The 20919-nt window shown below is 42.8% G+C and overlaps 1 protein-coding gene across 1 annotated transcript; it reads left to right on the forward strand.

Moving 5' to 3' along the window:
* Nucleotides 1-843: 843 nt before the first annotated feature.
* PDPN (podoplanin) lies at nucleotides 844-20283 on the forward strand. The gene is made up of 5 exons (XM_081871449.1): nucleotides 844-1184; nucleotides 11970-12043; nucleotides 14753-14867; nucleotides 18433-18541; nucleotides 19329-20283. The coding sequence occupies exons 1-5, from the start codon at nucleotides 1115-1117 to the stop codon at nucleotides 19333-19335; spliced, it is 375 nt and encodes a 124-aa protein (XP_081727575.1). The 5' UTR covers nucleotides 844-1114; the 3' UTR covers nucleotides 19336-20283.
* The last annotated feature ends 636 nt before the right edge of the window (nucleotides 20284-20919 follow it).

The following is a 20919-nucleotide window of genomic DNA, read 5'->3' on the forward strand; positions in this document are numbered from 1 at the left end:
TACTTTAAAAAGGAGCAGGATGGTACAAAAATGCATTGTGCTGCAGAAAACTCATAGAATCACAGAATTGCACACACAAATGAATATGTTAGCCAAAATCAAAGGCAAAAGTGCATACCTTGGGAGCAGGGTACATGGAGATACACACAAATTTGCACACCCAATCTCCATCTGATGTGGATAAATAGTGTGAACTGAATGGAAGATTGGGGTGGGGGGAGATGAAATATCTGAAACAGGCAGCTTCATCCATCAGCACATTAGTTGGGATTTGGTATCTATATGGACGTGTGCTTAGAGACAGGTTGTCTCCACCCCCATCCCAGTGTGTAGAAAGGATTATGTTAGACCAGTTGTTACTTTTAGTGCAGCTAAGATTCTTCCAAGATTCTCCTCATCCACTTTCTCTCTGATGATTTCAGTTTCCCAAACTCTCTGGTGCAAATCATGCTTTGGGAATTCTCCCACCCGCTTTTTGATTTTTCAATTCCCAACCAACCCATTAACCCTAGAGAACTGTACAGTAGTTTTGTACAAGGCCAATGCATTACCAAGACAAAAAATCGGGTTTTTGGTTTTTTTACATATAACCAATATTCTCCTGTCATCATCACTCTCGCCACTCCACCCCTCTACCCTCCTGTCCAATTAAACAACAGCAAAATAATTCTTTTTAAAAAATGGGTTAGCAATAATGGAAAATACAGCATGCCCTTCTATGCTCCTCGAACGTAAAGGAGGGTGTTCTGTCTTCACCTCTCTCTCTTTAATCTTTCTTGTGCACATCACTATATATAACTGTCTCTGTAACTTTAAACCTGAGATCTTTTTTTTTTTTTATGAGTGACCAAACAGATTGCAGAGGGAGGGCCTTCCTTTCAGGACCACTTTGAATGCCTGCTCAGCCTTCCGTTAAAGTAAAAAACACCGATTCTTTTCTCAGTTACTTTCCCGTCACTCTTGTCAATGCTTCAGAGAAAGCAAAACTTTCAACTTCTTTGGCAGGCGGAGGAGAACTTGAAAACCCAAGCAAACTTTTTTTGCAAAACAAGAAGGCGCTTGATATAACTGGATTGCTCAAGACCAGACTTTTGTTTTAAAGAGTTTATCAAAGATGTTTATCAAGATGCAGCTCCTTCTTTTCCTGATAGGGAGCTTATCATTCCATGTTCTTGCTGAGGAAGGTAAGGAAAGTTTTCTTAGATATGCAGATGTCCAGAAAGGGATATATTCATACTTTCCTTTTTCTCTTTTTGGTGGCTGGCTGTGTTGTGTGTTATCAGTGCAAAGTTTTGCTTAGGCTGCGATCTTAACCCCACTTCTCTGGGAGTAAGCCTCATTAAAGTCCATAGGTTTTACTTCTTCGTAACCATTTTTAGGATTGCACTTAGTTCCCATCCTATCTTGAGATTCTATTGCTGCAGAATTCAGTATGACCGAGGCTGGTAAATTAAAAGTTTTTGGCGGGGCCTCCCGCTGCCGCTGCGCTGCTGCTGCACGATTTCTGTTCTCATCCTGAAGCAAAGTTCTTAACGCGAGGTACTATTTCTGGGTTAGCGGAGTCTGTAACCTGAAGCGTATGTAACCTGAAGCGTATGTAACCTGAGGTACCACTGTACAGTGTAGCAGAGAGCAAAAGAAAAATAATGAATTAGTAAATATATACATTATGGACCGTGGATTCTTTCAGGAAACAAAAATACAGCAGTGCAACCATCCCTGCCTTTTTTCAGGCATTTCTTTAAAAAAACTATGCTTTTTATACCATATGAATTTTATTTTTTAACCAACCGGTATCTATTTATGTTTTGTTGATGCTTTGGATTATACTTTTTTTAGGAAGTAATTTAATTATTGTTTGATTTTATACCAATGTTATATATTTGATGTTAGCTGCCCTGAGCCCGGTTTCGGCCGGGGAGAGCGGGATACAAATAAATTTATTATTATTATTATTATTATTATTATTATTATTATTATTAGATACTGATTGATTTTGTTGTATTTTATGTTGTAAGCCTCCTTGATGTTTTATTAAAGTGCAGATCATAAATAAAGATAATACATGCCTACTCCAAAGTAAACCTCACAATTTCATTGGGAATGTATCTCCCCCAAGGTAAGGTAGCATAGGACTGCAGCCAAAATCTCCTCTATTTAGTAATAACATTTTACTATTGGGCAATATTTCATATGGGAAACTTTCCAGTCAGACTGCAAATGATGGGGGGGGGGGGCAGTTATTGGCCCCTGGTTTTCCTAGGTTGCAGACTCAATTCCCAGAATAGCTAGTTCAAGTGATTTCAGGTATCAGAAGCAGCAGAGATCCAGAAGAGCAGTTGGCAGTGGAGTTGGACTCAGTAGAAGACAGATTTCACGTATATGAGGAACACCACCACCCATAGCTCAGTTGTTGACAACATGCTTGGATGCCAAAGGTCCCGTCTCTTGCCAAAGGATGTCAGATATCAAGCATAGGAAAGACCCCTCAAGAGCCAGGAGAGATTTCTTCAGCCAGAGCAGATAGTATTGGTCTACCTGGTAAAGAAGCCATGCTGATACTTCCTCCTCCTCCTCTTAATTTATTCTTTTTAAAACAAACACACACAAACCCTTAACAACAACAAAAACCCCAAAGCATACAGTGAAAGTCAGTGTTGGAACACACTGCAATCTAAAGCATAGAATATTATTTAAATCAGAGTAATCAAAAAAGTCTGGATGTCTGCAAAAATTCAGGGTTCTTCTTCTTCATTAAAAGAATAATTCAGTACCGGTCAGTTGTAAATGAGTCTTTGTGTCTCTGTCCTTTAGCTAGTCATATATATACTTTTAGTCAATTTGGGCCAATGGCCAAACTCTGTTAAGCCAATTCAATCAGGATGTCCCTTGCAAGTCTTTCCAAAACCGGGTTATATAACAAGTCTAGCAAAACTCATTTTATATTCTGATGTTCAGGGATCAACTCTCTTTGCAGGGTCTCTAAGCCAAGAGTGGGGAACCTGCGACACCCCAATTGTTGGTAGACTTCAATGGCCACCATCCCAATAGGCACTGGAGTCCAGCAACACCCCGAGGTCCACATGTTAGGCCACCCCTGCTCTGGACAGTAGGCTGTACCCAAGAGCAGACCCATTGAAATAAATGGACATGTCCATTCATGGAGGATCAAGCTATTGGTGGCTACTCATGCTGATGGCTGTGTTCTTTCCTCTACTGTTGGAGGCAGTAGGCTTTTGAATACCAGATGCTGGAAATCACAAGGGGAGAGATCCATTATTTCAATTGGTCTACTCTGTGGAGGCCTTAGTTGGATGCAACCCAGTGACTCTTGGAATGAGAAAGCACATTGGCCATAGCGCACAGGCAATGTAAAGACAGCAGAGGAGGCAAATGAGAAACCCATAACAGGAAAGCATATTATTCATTTCAAATGGTTGGTGGACTAAACTCATTCTTGCAAACGTAAAGTAATTGGGGGGGGGGGGTTGCAAAAGCAAGCCATAGACTGGTGGTTGTTTTTCACTTGTCATCCTGTAGGCTTCGTGCCAGCTGCATGTTGGCATAGCACAGGCCCCAGAGGGTGCCAGGCCCAGATGTGAAGAGGCCCAACACCCACAGAGAGGATAGGCAACATATTGCTGGGTCTGTTGGCGTTGAGCTGGGCTGCCTCCATCGGCAGGCTGAATCAGTGTTGCCCAGAATCAAGGCGTTCTCAGCTGGCTGCCTCACAAATTCCTCCTGTTTCCATTTCTTGGCAAAGGGAAAGGAGGAGGAGGCAGAGACAAGGAAGCCAACATGGAAGGATGCAGATCAATACTGAGGATTGTTGTTTATTTCCAGGATGAGTCCTGGCATGTCTAGCCAAAGATGTCCGTCTCATGATGGACCTGCAGGAATACTTTGTGGCTCTAAGAATGTAAGGAAAGCCTGTTAAACCAGGCCAATGGCCCATCTAGTCCAGCATCCTGTTCTCACAGTGACCAACCAGATGCGCCCACAGTCAGAATTGACTGTAGTTCAGTGGCAGAGCATCTGTTTTGAATGCAGAAGGTACCAGGTTCAATCCCTGGCACTCCCAGGTTGGGCTTGTAAAGATGACTGCCTGGAAACTGGCTGCCATTCCGTGTAGGCAATGCTGAGGTCTATGACTTTGTATAAATCCACTTCCTAGGTTTTCTTTCCCGCACACTGTATCAAAAGGAATGTATCTTGCTATGGATGAATTCTTCTCTTCAGAGGTATTTGTGGGTGTAACCTACAACCCACCTGAAAGAAAACATCCAAGATCAAAATTCAGAGTTGCATTCCAGAGAGACTGGAATTCCTTGGTGCATTCTTGGAGCTTGCAATTTCATCTTCCCGGAACAATCTCACATACTTGGGTCTGAGGCAGCCTCCCGCAACCCGGTGCTCTCCAACTATTTAGGACCATCATTCTTTACCGCTGGCCATGCTGACTGGGGCTGATGAGAGATGTGAACCAAAATATCAGAAGGGAGCCAAGATGCAGAAACATTTGCTTAAAAGTGAGGCAACATGCACTCCAACTGCCCCTAATTACTGATCGTAGCTCCCATTTTCTGGTCATATCCCTAGTAAGACATTGTCTCTAGCGCAGCCTTTGTCAACCTGTCTAGGTTGGCAGGAGCAGGGACCGAGCAACAGGAGCTCACCCCATCGCGGGGATTGGAACCACCGACATTCTGATCGGCAAGTCCTAGGCTTTGTGGTTTAACCCACAGTGCCACCCGCGTCCCACAATCAGTCAGATTGCTCGTCTCCAAATATTGTGATGTAGTTCCAGTTGTTGTTGTTGTTGTTGTTGTTGTTTTAAAGTGTATAGAAGTGAACATTTTGTGGGGTTGTGAACATTTTGTGGGGTTGTTGTTGGCATTCGCCTTTTTTGAGAGACAGTGGAGTACACCTCTGTGGGTGAAGTTAAACAGCAGCACTGAAATGACCTGGGCAAGCCTGGGCAAGTATGGAGGCCCTGGGCTGCCCAGATGACAAGACCCCCCTCTCGGTTTCACTGATGTGGTCCAAAGGAAAACAGAGCAATACGTTTGGCATCAGCTTGGCTGCAGGAATTGCTAGGAGGCGTACAAGGCACCATCCAACTGCCTTAGGGACTCCACTGCAGATTTGTGTAGAGTTTACTCCTTAGCTTTTTCTTCTCCCAAAGAGTTCCCACAAGGCAGCAGAGATTTAGGACCAGAGTTTTCCTTCTCCTAGATGGGCTACCTTCCCAGGTTGATGAGCCCCATCGTCCCCTAACTTCCCTCTACAGCACGTGCAGAAATAGATTTTTTGACCGTTGGACTCACTAATAGTCTGGAGTCTGTCTTTGCATGCAGGGGAAGTCCCTAACTCACTGAGGGTTTGAGACCCATCAGCTACCCTCACCTGGCTTAGCCGGCCAATCTAAGCCATTCCCAGGATTGTGCCTGCTGTCGCATGGTGACAGCTTCTAAGAGCCACAGGTGAGAGCTGAGTGCAGGGTGGGGACCAAAGGTGGACAAAATGCCCCAGAAGGAGCATGACATGTCCCACACCAGAGGTACTATTCTACAAGAAAAGACACTGAAAAGCAATATGTATTTTAGGAAGTGAACAGAGTGCAGAAAATGTCATTTACATGCTTTTGGGAGGGGAATGTGTTTCTTAATCTTCAAATTCAAAGAAAATTCAAACTCAAAGAAAAAGGTGGTGGAGGAATGGATCTATGATTGAGCAAGTGGGGGGTCTGACACATAACAGAAATAGAATGATCCCTTCCTCTATGAGACGTCAGAAACATCAGAGACGCAGAACTGGAATGTGCTATATCAGATTTTTGGCACAGCGAAGTGCATTGAGTAATTCACATCTGCACAAGCCTGCATCTGGAAAAACAAGAGAAATTTGGGAAGTGAGCTCATCACAAAGCCCTCAAGAGAAGAACACTGACAGTGAGATGTCTGTATCCGCTGCTAATCCTACTCAGAGTTGACCCATTTAAATCAATGGATACGACTGATTAGGCCCATTCATTTCAGTGGTTCTGCTCTGACTAGGATTTAACAGGATGTAACCCAATGTTACCTCAAGTCTATCTGGACAGTATAGAAGTACCAGCCTCTATAAATTAAAAAGGGGCAGAATCTTTTTTAAAAAAATAAATTATTTGGTTTTTCAGATTACAATCACATATCCAACATACAACATAAAAGCAAGATTCCAAAACTTCCCTCCTTCCCTTTGTGGGTCCTATTGTTAATCGTTCCCTCCTGCATCTTTTATTTTATTTATACCCTGCCCTCTCCAGCCAAGACTGGGCTCAGGGCGGCTAACACCAAGTATAAAAACAATTGATTAAAATACAACATAAAAACAAGATTAAAGTACAACATTAAAATGCAGCCTCATTTCAGTAGAAACTCAAATCAAAAACTTTTTGGGGATGAAAACGTCAAATCTTCACCAAGGCCAACTATCCAGACTGGTCCTAGGTGGGCCAGAAAGAAGCCAGGGAAGTCCCCAAATAGGAGTTCCATCACAGAAGGAGAAAGGAAAAAGGAATGAAGGGGAGGGGATCAAGTTGATTCCAAGCCAAAGGCCAGGTGGAACAACTCTGTCTTACAGGCCCTGAGGAAAGAAATCAGATCCTGCAGGGCCCTGGTCTCATGAGACAGAGCGTTCCACCAGGCCAGGTCAGTGTTGAAAAGGCCCTGGCTCTGGCTGAGGCTAATCTGACTTCCTTAGGGCCCGGGACCTCTAGGGTGTTGCTATTTATGGACCTTAAGGTCCTCCGTGGGGCATTATGTAATCTTTTAAAGCCATCCAAGTTGGCAGCCATCACTGCCTCCTGTAGGAGAGAAGTTCTATGGTTTAATTATGTGCTGCGTGAAGAAATCATCAATCCCTGACATCTCTAGCTAGGGCTAGGAATGTCCCCTGCCTTAAAATCGGTAATGATACATTGGGCTAAAGATATTGGCTATAATATACAGTTAGATGAATGGGAGAGGTTATGAAGCTATTAATTTCACTGCTTGCAGTTCGCTTAAAGAAAACGTAATGAAAATTATGTATAGATGCTATTCAACACCAGTGAAATTGGCTAAAATGTATAGAACAAAAAATGAATGTTGGAAATGTAAGGAAAAAGCGGGTACTTTTTACCATATGCGGTGGACATGCAAAGAGTTAAAAGCTTTCTGGGAAATGATATATAATGAGTTAAAGAAAATGTTTAAAACACTTTTGTTAAAAAACCAGAAGCTTTCTTATTGGGTATAGTGGGTAAAGAGATACCAAGACAAGATAATAAAAAAAATGTTCTTCTACGCAACAACTGAGGCAAGAATTTTGCTAGCCCCAAAATGAAAACAACATGAAATACTAACAAAAGAACAGTGGTAGATGAAACTGATGGTCTTTGCAGAACTGGCAAAACTGATTAGAAGAATCCAGAACCAGCGAGACCAAGCATTCCAAAAAGACTGGAATAAATTTATACTATACAGTGGTACCTCAGGTTACATACGCTTCAGGTTACATACGCTTCAAGTTACAGACTCCACTAATCCAGAAATAGTGCTTCAGGTTAAGAACTTTGCTTCAGGATGAAAACAGAAATTGTTCTCTGGCGGCACGGCAGCAGCAGGAGGCCCCATTAGCTAAAGTGGTACTTCAGGTTAAGAACAGTTTCAGGTTAAGAACAGACCTCCGGAACAAATTAAGTACTTAACCCGAGGTACCACTGTATTTGAAAGACAGCTGTAAGCAACTAACATCACTAGCAGGGTTAGCTGAAGATTTGTAAGATGAAATTGCTACCTATTCAGTTGGGTAATGGAACTTTTTAGGTAATGACATAATAAAAATAGGAAAAGAAGTGAAATTTAAAGAAGCAAAACCTAAGTTTGTAAACCATTAGGCAGAAGGGATGGAAGTCGTTAGGCTCAGTTGAGCCAAAAAGGTTAAGTAAGAAGATGTTACGTAATGTGATTATATGTAAGACTAATTTTAAAAAATTATTAAAAAAGGAATGTCCCCTGCCTGACACCTTCAAAGGCCATTGATAATTCCACACCGAAAATACTGGGCTAGGTAGACCAACGGTCTGATCTGGCAGGTAGCAACTTTCTAGGTTTCTATGTTCCCACATCCTCTCATCAGAAAACAAGGAACCAGCAATAAAAGCTGTTGGCCACGGAGACAAGAGTTTTTAATGCATTTCCCTGCTTCAGTATCTAGATTTCCTGTTCAGTGAGTGGATTTCCCCCCCCGCCTTTAAATATTTGATGCTCAATGCTCAAGGCAAGACTTTTATTAAATATTTGATGTTGAAGTACCACTGCAGGGAGAAGCTGGACTGTACATCATTAGATGTTTTTTCTCCTTCCTTAAAACTTTTGCCAAAAAAACTTTTTTTAATGGATTTAAGAGAGAGAGAGAGAACATAATATTCAAACCTCTTAAAAGCCCTTTGGATCTTTGGATGTAGAAACACATGTTAGTGTGCTTTTGCTTTACTGCAAAGAAAAGCCCAGTATAAAAGATGCAAGCAGTCTGGATCTTAATTTATATTTTTGTGCTAGGGACGCTGGTGGAATTTGATTGCATTCTGCCCTGAAATGAGCAGACTGATAGCTCCCCAAGTAATGTCCAGGTTGGAACAAAGGCACTAGTATTTGCCAAGTCCCGTTAGGGTTTACTTTTGAGTAAACACGCACAGATTGGCAGCTAGTTAGCTGGTGGTTGAGTGCTTCCCACATGTTCCAGCCCATTTCTCTGCTCAAAAAGAGAGCAAAATGTGTTTAAAATTGTGTATTTTGCATAGTGTGTAGGAAACTGTCTTATACTAAGTCAGATCGTTGTTCCATCTAGCTCAGTACTGTCTGCACTGACTGGCAGTGGTTCTCCAGAGTTGCAGAAAGAGAGTCTTTCCCCCGTACCTGGAGATGTCAGGGATTGAACCTGAGCCTTTCTGCATGCAAGGCAAATGCTCTAACCACTGAGCTTTGGCACTTATATTTTGATTTTTAAAAACACACTTAGAAATTTGTATTTTTAATATTTAAGTGCATATTCAAAAGCGCATTTAGATGCTTGTTTAAACAGGTATTTAAATATGTGGGGAGGAAGTGAGAGCTGGACCATAAAGAAGGCTGATTGCCGAAGAATTGATGCTTTTGAATTATGGTGCTGGAGGAGACTCTTGAAAGTCCCATGGACTGCAAGAAGATCAAACCTCTCCATTCTGAAGGAAATCAGCCATGAGTGCTCACTGGAAGGACAGATCCTGAAGCTGAGGCTCCAGTACTTTGGCCACCTCATGCGAAGAGAAGACTCCCTGGAAAAGACCCTGATGTTGGGAAAGATGGAGGGCACAAGGAGAAGGGGACGACAGAGGACGAGATGGTTGGATAGTGTTCTCGAAGCTACCAGCATGAGTTTGACCAAACTGCGAAAGGCAGTGGAAGAGAGGAGTGCCTGGCGTGCTCTGGTCCATGGGGTCACGAAGAGTCGGACACGACTAAACGACTAAACAACAACAAAATATGTGGGTAAGGGTGGCAGCTCAGTGGTAGAGCCTCTGCTTTGCATGTAGAAGGTCTCAGGTTCAGTCCTCGGCACCACTATGTAGGCCTAGGAATGTCCCTTATCCAGAACTCTGGAGAGCTGTTGCCAGTCATTGTAGGCAATATTCAAAACTATATTGCAGTCCAAAGACCCACAAAACAATTTCAAAACTAGATACAGTTAAAACGACCAGACAGACAGATGGAAGAAACCAAGGCAGTCATTTTGTTCTATCTAGGGCATAATGATCTTTGTTTCTTATAACCTCCGAAAGAAACTTTGCCATGGCCAGTGTAACATCATTTGACCTGTCTTTCAAAAGATATTTAATATGGGAGGCTTCAGATTTTCCCGGCAAATTTGCCAGTAAGGGTTTGATCTGTTGATCCCTTGCTTGCTCGTATTGCCCACAATGCAGTAGGCTATGCTTCATGTAATCAACGTCCTGATAACATAAACAAAGCCTATTCTGATAGGGGATGCCTCTCAGTCTGCCATTTAGAACTTCCAAGGGAAATACATTTAGTCTGGCTTTGGTAAATAAACACCGATAGGTAGGTACAGATAAATTCCTACGGTATGTAGATATCTGAAAGTCGTACCCGTATTGGATTCCAGCTGTGACAGGGTTACAAATTACATAAGATTGGGATCGCAGGTCGCTATGTGAGATGTCCCAAAGCCTTTGCCTCAGGGATTCAAGGGCAGTGTCATAACCCAGATGATATAAGAGGGATGATGGCAGTGTGTAGGCAATATTGAGGTAGATGGGCCAATGGTCTGACTCAGTATATGACAGAGCCCAATGTTCCTATAGCTCATATATTCAAATACAAAAGGTCCGTTTATGAATCACTTCCCATGAACTGTCCCAAAGCCATGTAACAAGTGAAACAAGAAAAAATGTGAAATATATAGACGGTAACCATTTCAAGTTCAATACAGGAAAAGATTGCGATAAAAACAACAGCATCAAAAGGCTTGTTGCAAAAGGAAGATCCTTAGCAGGTGCCCAAAAGGTCAATTCATTTTGTGCTTAAAGAAGAATGAGGTTAACTCTCACTTTCCAAAACCACGTGTGAATCAAATCCTGCAGAATTTGCACTTCTCTAAATTTCACAATGCTGTTCTCCAGCCAAGTAACACACAAAAAGAATGCATTCACTGGTGCTAAATATGCATATATTACAATGTGCAAAAAATGCAAGTCTTTGCGAAAGTGGTATAAGTAAATGGATTATAGCAAGGAGAATCGCTTGCAATAATATTATCAGGCAAAATGGTGTGAAGAACCTGTATGTGTTAGGAGAAATTCACACTTAAAATGTGGACGGACGACTTTTTATGAGGGCTCTTTGTAGGTTCCATTTGAGTCCAAACCACCGTTGCAAGTGGACAATGAAAGGGGCTTCACACGAATACCGATCAGTTGATTGGTGCAGATAACAGGCCCCTTTGAACTTAGATGGGTCACGGGGTACCACAACTGGGGAGGGTGCAGTTGCACTCAGGTCCTGCTTGGAGACTTCCCATCAGGCATCTGGTTGGCCACTGAGAACAGGATGCTGGACCAGATGAGTCATTGACCTCATCCATCAGGGCTCTTCCTACGTTCTTAGAAGAGTGCTATTTTTGACTGCAGCTCTGTGATGAGTGCAATGCATACTTACACGCCTAGCTCCACACCACATGGGCCTTAAATCTGAGGTATGACTCTCCTCTCTCATCGCACCCTCTTTTAAGTGGGAGAACTTCTAATAGTCTGGGAATTCTATTTGCAGCCAGTTATCTGTTGACATATAATAGGAGCTTAGCATCATTTCCTCCTCGGCTTTTCTCTTGTATTTTTGAAAACCAAAGGTTAACAGACAGAAGTGTCCCATTGCACACCTTTCCTGTCCTGATGGGATGCACAGGGTGATGAGTGATGCATGAATAGTGCTGCATTGTACACTCTTTAAGCCAGGAAACCCAACCGTTCATCGCTCACCATTTACGACAGAGCAAGCACATCCCAACAGCCCATTGCATTGCATTATTTAAAGGGAAGAAACGACTTAAGAGGATGGTTTTAATATTAAACAGCAAATCTGCCCAAGTTAAACCTTGTTTTTTAATGGGTTGACAAAACCTCACTAATTTATTACATGTGGACCCTATGTTCCTGGGGTATGCATGGTGGACCACAATGAGTTGGAGTGGAGAAGGCAATCCTCTTGTCTTCTCAGAAGGTTTGTTCATTTTGCTCTGTTTGTAATTTAGGTCCTTGAATTTCACTGGGTCAACTCCCGGTTGGATACAACCCAACTAAGTTGGCCAACAGAATCTTGATAGTAGCTCAGTGGCAATATGTAGCCAGTAATCTCAAATCTCAGCCGCTTCTCATCTGTTTCATTTAGCAAGTACAGTTTCACTGGAAGATGAAGCACCAACTACTGACAGCAGAGACAGTGACGTTTCTGAATTTCCAACGGTGAGTATCATTTATACGGGGATAAGTCTGTTTTATTCCTGAAGGTTATTGTATGTATGTATGTATGTATGTATGAATGAATGAAAATTGCATACTGCCCTTCATGCAAAGATCACAGAACAGTTCACAACATAAAAATACGAAATGAGAACACAAAATACGTAATAAAACAAAAACAAATGAATAACCCCCCCAAAATATATTTATTATGATGATATCAGGCTGTCCACCCAGCTCTAAAGGCCTTCATTTATTATGGCAGACCATGAAGACCAGACCAAAAAGTATCTAGGTTCATTTCAGTGAGGAGTCCAGTGGCCTCATATTGACAAGCTGAAACGTGTGCAGAGGTGGGAAACCAAGGTGACCAAGGGTCTGGGAACCAAGCCTTATGAGGAATGGTTGAGGTTGATGGGTGCATTTAGCTTGAAGAATAGAAGACTGAGAGGCGACATGCATCTTCAAATATCTGAAGGGCTGTCACGTGGAAGATGGAGCAAGCTCATTTTCTGCTGCTGCTCCGGAGGGTAAGAGCTGAACCAACAGTTTCAAGTGAAGAGAGACTCCACCTAAACATCAGGAAGAACTTTCTGGTGGCAAGAGATGTTCAACAGTGGAATGGATCCCTTGGAAGATGCTGGACTCTCCTTCATTGGAGGCTTTTAAGCAGAGGTTGGATGGCCATTTCTCATGGATTCTCTACCTGTGATTCCTGCATTACAGTGGGGTTGGACAAATTGCCCCATTAGGTCCCTTCCAACTCTACAATTCTATGATTCTAACAACTTTATGTTAGAGCCCACTTCATCAGACAAAGTTGGGTTTGGCTAAGGATTTTTTTTGCTGGGGATGGTGGGTGCGGACTTCAGGGATGGGGGTTGAATGGGCCTTAATTATTCCCCAGGCCATACCTTCTTCCCACACCCTGCTTGAGTGCTTTAGCCTGTCTGAAATGTATCCTTTTGAATTGTGATAATGCCACCCATTTGCCTGCTGGATGAAGGACCAAGTGTGAGTATGCAGAAATCTCTGGCTTTTGCAATTGCCAGAATGTAACTGACTGTGCAAAGGTGAGAGCCCCATCCAGTGTGCCACACATTTTGGCCATTTGCTTACTTAGAAGGTAAAACAGCAGCAAAGTACATACAAAATGCACTAAAATATGGGACACTAAAATATGATTGCACTAGGAGCTGTGCCTTCTCAAGGACTCTGCTCACCAACGTGCCTCAGCTGGTTGGAATGGTGGTGCTGATAACACCACAGTTGCAGGTTTTATCCCCATAAGGGACAGCTGCATATTCCTGCTTTGCAGGGGGCTGGACTAGATGACCCTCAGGGTCCCTTCCAGCTCTATGGTTTATTCTATTAAACCAACTGTCATTCCTCTCACATTACTGTTATTGTTATTAATTAAATTTCTAGACTGCTCTTCATCTGAGGATCACGGGGCAATTTAGAATATAAAAACACAAAAATACAGTGGTACCTCGGGTTAAGTACTTAATTCGTTCTAGAGGACCATTCCTGAAACTGTTCTTAACCTGAGGTGCCACTTTAGCTAATGGGGCCTCCGGCTGCCGCCGCGCGATTTCTGTTCTCATCCTGAAGCAAACTTCTTAACCCGAGGTACTATTTCTGGGTTAACGGAGTCTGTAACCTGAAGCGTATGTAACCCGAAGTACCACTGTACAGTTTGGAGAGGAGGGGCAGGTGTTATGCAGCTGGCTCCCACATCTTTTCTCCAGAGGAGGCTGACAGCACCAAAAGTTTAATGAGTTCTTAACCTGAGGTACTATTTCTGGGTTAGAGGAGTCTGTAACCTGAAGCATCTGTAACCCGAGGTACCACTGTACACAACAAGGTAGCAAACAAAAGTAATACCCCTCACCAACATACACAGTTTAAAAAGCCATAGGTTGTTTAATTAGCCAAAGGCTTGGCAAAAGAGGAGTGTGTTCACCTGGTGCCCAAAGATATGTTATGAAGGTGCCAGGCAAGCCTCCCTGGGGAGCGCATTCCACAAATAGGGAGCCACCGCCGAAAAGGCCCTTCCTTGTGTTGCCACCCTCTGGACCTCTCGCGGAGGAGGCACACGAAGAAGGGTTTCATATGATGCCTGCAGGATCCAGGTCAGTTTAGGGCTTCCTCTTCACAACCCAGTCGGCTACTAAGCTTCATTTTCCCTGGTCCCAGCTTGCTTTATTTATATATTACATTTATATACTGCTTTGATTTTCCAAGGATTTCAAGGTGATGCACATGGTTCTTCCTCCCCTCATTTTATCCTCACAACAACCCTGTGTGGTAGGCTAGGCTAAGAAATAGTGAGTGGCCCAAGATCACCTAGTAAGCTTCATGGCTGAGTGGGAATTCGAACTCTGCTCTCCCAGGTCCTAGTCCAACACCCTAACCATTACTCCATGCTGGCTCTCAATGTCCTATTCTCTCTTAGGCTGTAATCCTACACATGCATACCTGGAAGCAAGTCCCATTGAAATCAGCAGAACTTCCTTCTGCAAAGACTTCCATAGGATTATTTTGTTACTGTTTCAAAATAAACAAATAAATACTGGCATTTGTAGCAGAGCTGTATCAAGGTGGATCAGCATTATGCATGTTTCAAGAAGAGAGACATAGAAATGAATTATGCTTGCCTTTGTTTTCCTCTCTTTAAAACACATATATCCCTAAAACTAACAAACATAGTTCCCGGTGACAACAGAAAGCTCTTCCTTGGATGATGTGGTGACTACAGACAGTCCCCTCTCAACCAGTGATGATGCTGAAAACTCAACTGACCCAAGCTTACCAGAATCTGATGGTATGTGGTGTGCATGTTTCTAAAATGTTTCCTATGCAACTTAGGGTCATTTGCAGTGGAAGATTTTGTAATGCCCTGGAGAGCTACCTAAATTTAGTGCTTAATAAACAAAACCAAAAACTTTGAAACTCTCAAGCCTGCCTAAGATTGCATTTGCAAATGGTATCTAGTCCTCTCTTTTTGTTAACTTGTTTGCTAATGCACTTAGGAAATGGATTTTTTTCCATGTAAACAAAGTACTGGGGGAAGTCTGAAAAATTTAAAAATGTCCACCTCTTTCACACACACACATATATGTGAAAGATTATGATTCTTATTTTTTATTCAATTAATAAGACACATGCTGCTTGCAAATTTTAAAAGCAATAAAGCATAACGTAAGATCAGAAAAAGAACAGTGTGCTACAGCAATAGCTATTCAATACCAGCAAAACGCAAGGAAAACATGTTGCAGAATAGTTTTTTATTTGGCTAGATGGAAGACAGGCAAGGCTATCAAATGCAAACTGGATCCTTAGAGCCATCAACCATTACTGGTTACAACAAAAGTGAACAGGAAAGGTTTTCCTGATACTCGCTGCAGTGAAATATGTCACTATACTCACTACAGAGAAGCTATACTGTACTCACAACCCACATAGTTTTCCGCTCCCAGATACATTAAACACTTGAGTGTATTTTTCTTCTCAATGTAATAGGTCTTAATGAAAGGGCGTTGCTTGTTCTAGCAAAACATACCATCCATAGGCAGCAAAAATCAGCACCAAAATCATAGAATTGTACAGTTGGAATGGCCCAAAGGGTTCATCTAGCCCTGCAATGCATCATAGAGACAGAGGTTCTGCGGGTGACACCCAGTTTGCATGGGGGTTCCCTCCCCATGCACATTGGCGGAGCGTGCCCTGCAGCATGGCGAAGAGACAGGAATGTTGGGAGTTGTCGTATGTGGGTGCGATGGCCAGGACTCCCTATTCTCTATACAGACACGATAATTTTGGCTTCTTCTTTTTTAACAAATTACAAAGCGGTTTAAAATAATTTTTAAAAAATAAATACATCCCTGCCAGTTTCCACGAAACAAGCTGGTTAGTCTAGCCAGCCATTGGAAGAGTGCTCCACAGGCTGAGATTTCGGTTTCAAGCCAAAGGTGAATTAATAGTTACATAACGATGTATTGGGTAGCATCCCAAATTAGCTATCTGGTCCAAAAGTGTACTGTCATCTCCTTGGCCCATGCCTGGTTCCAGTCCAGGCAGACGACTGAAGCCAAACTTAATCCAAAGAACAGCACTGAGTGATTAGGTTCCTTTCTTAAATTACCTTAATCCGTCTTTGAACCTACAGGCATGCTAATGAGCCTCAGCCCTCTCATGAAATGAATCCGGCAACAGGCCCTCTTTCCTGATGAAGTAGAAACCCTTTTCATGTTCACTGGAAGGCAGCCAGATTCTGATTATTCCAGAGAAATCATTGCTAGCTACTTAGCACCACTGTGACACCTCAATCCCTTGTGCACTGTGGACTGCAGCACTGGAAGGAAGCCTCGAGGACATTAAAACATGAGCATAAAGATTTGCCAATCTGCTTGCACAAAGCTTACGTAGAGGTTCAATTATATTGGTTATTCATTCTGATTTGTTTGATGGGAGATTATATGACAATCGGCATTCACCCTAACCAGCATGCACTTTTCAATGCATTTCCCATCACTGCAAAAATGTCAGTTCCTTTTTTCTAAAGGGAATCCGACGATTCTATGATTCTAAGTGAATTCTACTGCAGGGGGCTGGACTAGAGGACCCTTGGTAATCCCTTCCATTTCCACAGCTTTATGATTCCATAGTTGAACCATGTGCTGTGTGTCCACGAATTCCATGTGCTATGAGAGAGGGAGAGTAGAGTTGCCATATTTCAAACAGCGAAAAATCCAGACAGCTTTTTTTCTTTTTTGCCAAAAATGTTGAGCTTTCATTTAGTTTTGCCCAAAGTTGAGTTCTTTTGGCAAAATTGCAAAAATGGCACTACCCATTTCTGCCCGGACACTGCTGCAAATTTACTGTATATGCTGCTCACAGTATACCGTATTTTTCGCTCTATAAGATGCACCAGACCACAAGACGCACCTAGTTTTTGGAGGAGAAAAACAAGAAAAAAAAAATCTGAATCTCAGAAGCCAGAACAGCAAGAGGAATCACTGCGTAGTGAAAGCAGCAATCCCTCTTGCTGTTCTGGCTTCTGGGATAGTTGTGCAGCCTGCATTCGCTCCATAAGATGCACACACATTTCCCCTTACTTTTTAGGAGGGAAAAAGTGAGTCTTATAGAGCACAAAATACGGTATATTGTACCTGGCTCTAACCAAGTGCCTTTGCATCTCCTACCAGCTTTAGATGTGAAAAGAGATTTCAGAAGGAAATACTGTAGGGGGCAAACAGCTTCACACTGCCCTCTGCCCCTGGTCCAGACCCCCCACTCGCTGGTAGCTAAAAACAGACATCAGTCAATCTGACCATGGATCTCACCAGCCTAGTTTAGCTCAGAAGGCTCTCCTTCCCCACCTCTGCCACAGGCAAGCACTAATAACAAATGTAGTGTGAAATGTTCGCATCAAATTTCCAAATTAGATGCTGTGCCCTGGTTTCACATTCCATCACAAGGTCTGACTTCAGAAGGCTGCGCAGCTCACGGTGACACTTTATTTCAAAGTCAGCCCCCGAAAAGCTGACGGCTGTGTCTGTGATGACGCGTGGAGATGTCCTCCTGTGGGTTTTGTACAAAATTGGGAGCGACTCCTGCGTTTTCTTTCGGAGGTCTGGGTTTGTTTATCAGCTGGATACAGAACTGCATGTTCTTAATTCTCCATGTGGCACATGCTTCCACCAGCCACATTCCTCCCACATTCCTCAGGAATGACCTGACCTCGATAAGGTAACAACGCATCAACCAGGAAAGGACTGATCACATCCCTGGCACATACCTATAGAATGACATTTCCAACCTAGCAGTTTCATTTTGCTTTTTGTAACTGTGAATCGTTCCCTCACTTCTCCTACAAAATAAAAAAATAAAAATCTGAGAAATGACTCTATAAATGTGCACCCTGAGGCTGAAATCAAGGTTGAGCTGTATGTAAGCTATTCCCCAAATACAAACAAGCTTCTGAGACCTGTCCCCAGGGTCAGTGTGAGACGAGAAAACCTTACAGTAAAACCCAAGCTGGAGAATAATCCATAGGTTGCCATCCTTGACAAAATGCAACACTGGAGAGGCCGAGTTAGTGACCCATATCCTCCTGTTTTGCTCCCGTTACCAAGATCTGAACAGTATCTTCATTAAACCCCTCTCACCAAATCTGCCAGGATGATCAAACACATTTTATGCCTTTCTACTCCTCTCAGATCAACGTGCATCTACTACTCTCAGGGTTGCCAAGCAAAATCCACCAGGAACTGACCCCGAGGGATGTAGCAATTTTCCTCTTTGGAGTTCGTGGCATGACTGTAACTTTCAAGGTGTCGATGCTGATTTGATATTGAACTTGGCCATTTGAATTCCCCTCTCTGCAGATGGCCTGGAAACGGCTACACTGGTTGGCATCATCTTTGGAGTCATTGCTGCTATCGCAGTCGCCACAGGGATTATCCTTTTCATTGTGAAGAAAATGGGGAGGTACTCGTAAGTATCGCACAAAGCAGACACTGTGGCAGGGCTTTCCAAACTTTTCAGGTTGGTGACACACTTTTTAGACATGCATCATTTTGTGACACAGTAATTCAGTTTTGGGACGCGGGTGGTGCTGTGGGTTAAACCACAGAGCCTAGGACTTGCCGATCAGAAGGCCGGCGGTTCAAATCCCTGCAACGGGGTGAGCTCCCATTGCTCGGTCCCTGCTCCTGCCAACCTAGCAGTTCGAAAGCATGTCAAAGTGCAAGTAGATAAATAGGTACCGCTTGGGAGGGAAGGTAAACGGTGTTTCCGTGTGCTGCTCTGGTTCGCCAGAAGCGGTTTAGTCATGCTGGCCACATGACCCGGAAGCTGTATGCCGTCTCCCTCGGCCAATAAAGCGAGATGAGTGCCGCAACCCCAGTCGGCCACGACTAGACCTAATGGCCAGGGTCCCTTTACCTTTACCTAATTCAGTTTTATTAGCAAACCAGGGGTTAAACTAACCCCTTTCCGGCCCCTGGAGGAGCGCAGGGAATGTTCACATGAAAAAACCTACACACTTCAGCCGACACACTAATGTGTCACGACCCAGTTTCGAAAGCTCTGTACTATGGTGCAGAAATGAGGAGAGACTCAGGTCACTTAGACTTCTAATATAAACCTACCTAATTCACACTTCCCAGAGCACACTTTGTACAATGACATTTTGCCTAATGCTGCTAAGGCAAGCATAGAAACTATATTCTGGCAAAATAACTGCCCTCTCCATCCTTGCTTTTCTTCTTCTTTTTAACAGTCCCTGAAACTCACTGAAGAGAGAAAGAGGAAACACATCAGAAGATTTCTTCCTTTTTTGAGTGAGTCTCCTCCCATGCTAACCATGGAAGATGATCACGGACAAATAGCAATTTGAGGACTTATAAGCCCATGGAGGAGATCTCACACAATTTCCTGGAGCAAGCTTTTTAAAATACAAATATGCCTTAAAAATTGAGCATTTCTTCACCTAAAATAGATACAAGAGGGGTGAGGTGGGGAAGATTTTGCAGGGAAGATTTTGAAAAGAACAATGCACAAGGCTGTCTCCTAACAGTGCTGTTTACAGGCATTATATAAAAAAGTATGTTGCTAGTAGGAATTCCTGAAAAAAGATGGTTTCTGCACTTTGTTTCCTATAGGGCTGGCAAAATGGTAGGGTTGCCGTATTCCCAAAAGTAAAAACCAAGACACCTCAAAAGTTGTAGAGGTTTTTAAATAAAAACCCCAAAATTGTATTTTTAGAAAAAACCATCAGCCCTAAAAATGGTGACCTGGGGGCCCTCCAGATGTGTTTGGACTCCAAATCCCATCAGTCCCAGCAAACATGGCCAATGATGATTGGGAGTTGTAGTCTAGCAATGTCTGGCGGGCCAGAGGCTTGCCAATCCTGCTATAGGGATGACTTTGGGCTGCAACCCTAAACCCGAAGAGTTAACCTTATTAAATTAAGTGAGTCATACTTCTGAGCAGTGATTTATCAGGCTGCACTGTTTGCTGTTTTTGTTTTGTTTTTCAAGAGACAGATCTCTTTCAAAGTCATTTTTAAATAATAATAATAATTTATTATTATTCTGCTCTCTTTGGGGAGGGAGAGTAAAATAGGGTTGTGATAGATTCTGCACTGGGAAATTATGAATTTTGGAAACTCGGATTTTACAAACTGCACTGGGAGATTCTGAATGTTTACAATCAGAATAAATTGTGCCAGAAAATGCTTGTTTTATCCTGCTTTCGAGTTTAAAGTCTCCCCAACTGCCTTCAAATAAATTGGCTTCCATGACTGCCTTCTTCCAGTGCTGGATTTAGGGCCATGTGGACATTTCCCCCTGCAGAAGGCACCAAGCTGAGGGGGCGCAAATTGAGAAGGTCCATTTGGGGGCACAAAATATTGGCCATGCACAGGGCGCACCATATTACAAAACACTGCTGAAGTCTGCACCTGCCCCTTCTGACCCAGGTGAATTTATTTTATTTTTACTGAATCAAACTTATTTACCACTTGATTGTTGTAAGATCTCTAAGCAGTTTCAAGAAATATTAGAAATTAAAAAACAGTTAAAAACAATTAAGAACATTTAAAATTAACAGCAAAAGACTTTTTTAACACACACACACACACACACACACACACACACACACTGATGTGCAAATGTGGAGAACAAAATTGAAGACTAGAAAAATGAGAGATGCAAATTGACAGATTTCCCCATCCCAGACTGTGAGTGTCGCCAATTTCAGAACTAATTTTAGGCTTTGAGCAGGAGTAGAAGAGAGGGCAGAGCAAAGCCAATCGAGAAATGATATGGGGGAAGCCTCTTTCATTTCTGGATGAGTGGCTCTTTGCAAAG

Source organism: Podarcis erhardii (assembly GCF_964252035.2).
Source record: "Podarcis erhardii genome assembly, chromosome: 7".
Lineage (NCBI taxonomy): Eukaryota > Metazoa > Chordata > Lepidosauria > Squamata > Lacertidae > Podarcis > Podarcis erhardii.

What these genes read in the sequence shown, in the direction of transcription:
- PDPN (XM_081871449.1), top strand. Translation starts at nt 1,115, where the DNA reads ATGTTTATCAAGATGCAGCTCCTTCTTTTCCTGATAGGGAGCTTATCA. An exon ending in CCATGTTCTTGCTGAGGAAG is followed by an intron (nt 1,185 to 11,969) that starts GTAAGGAAAGTT and finishes TGTTTCATTTAG; the next exon opens with CAAGTACAGTTTCACTGGAA. An exon ending in AAGCTTACCAGAATCTGATG is followed by an intron (nt 14,868 to 18,432) that starts GTATGTGGTGTG and finishes CCCTCTCTGCAG; the next exon opens with ATGGCCTGGAAACGGCTACA.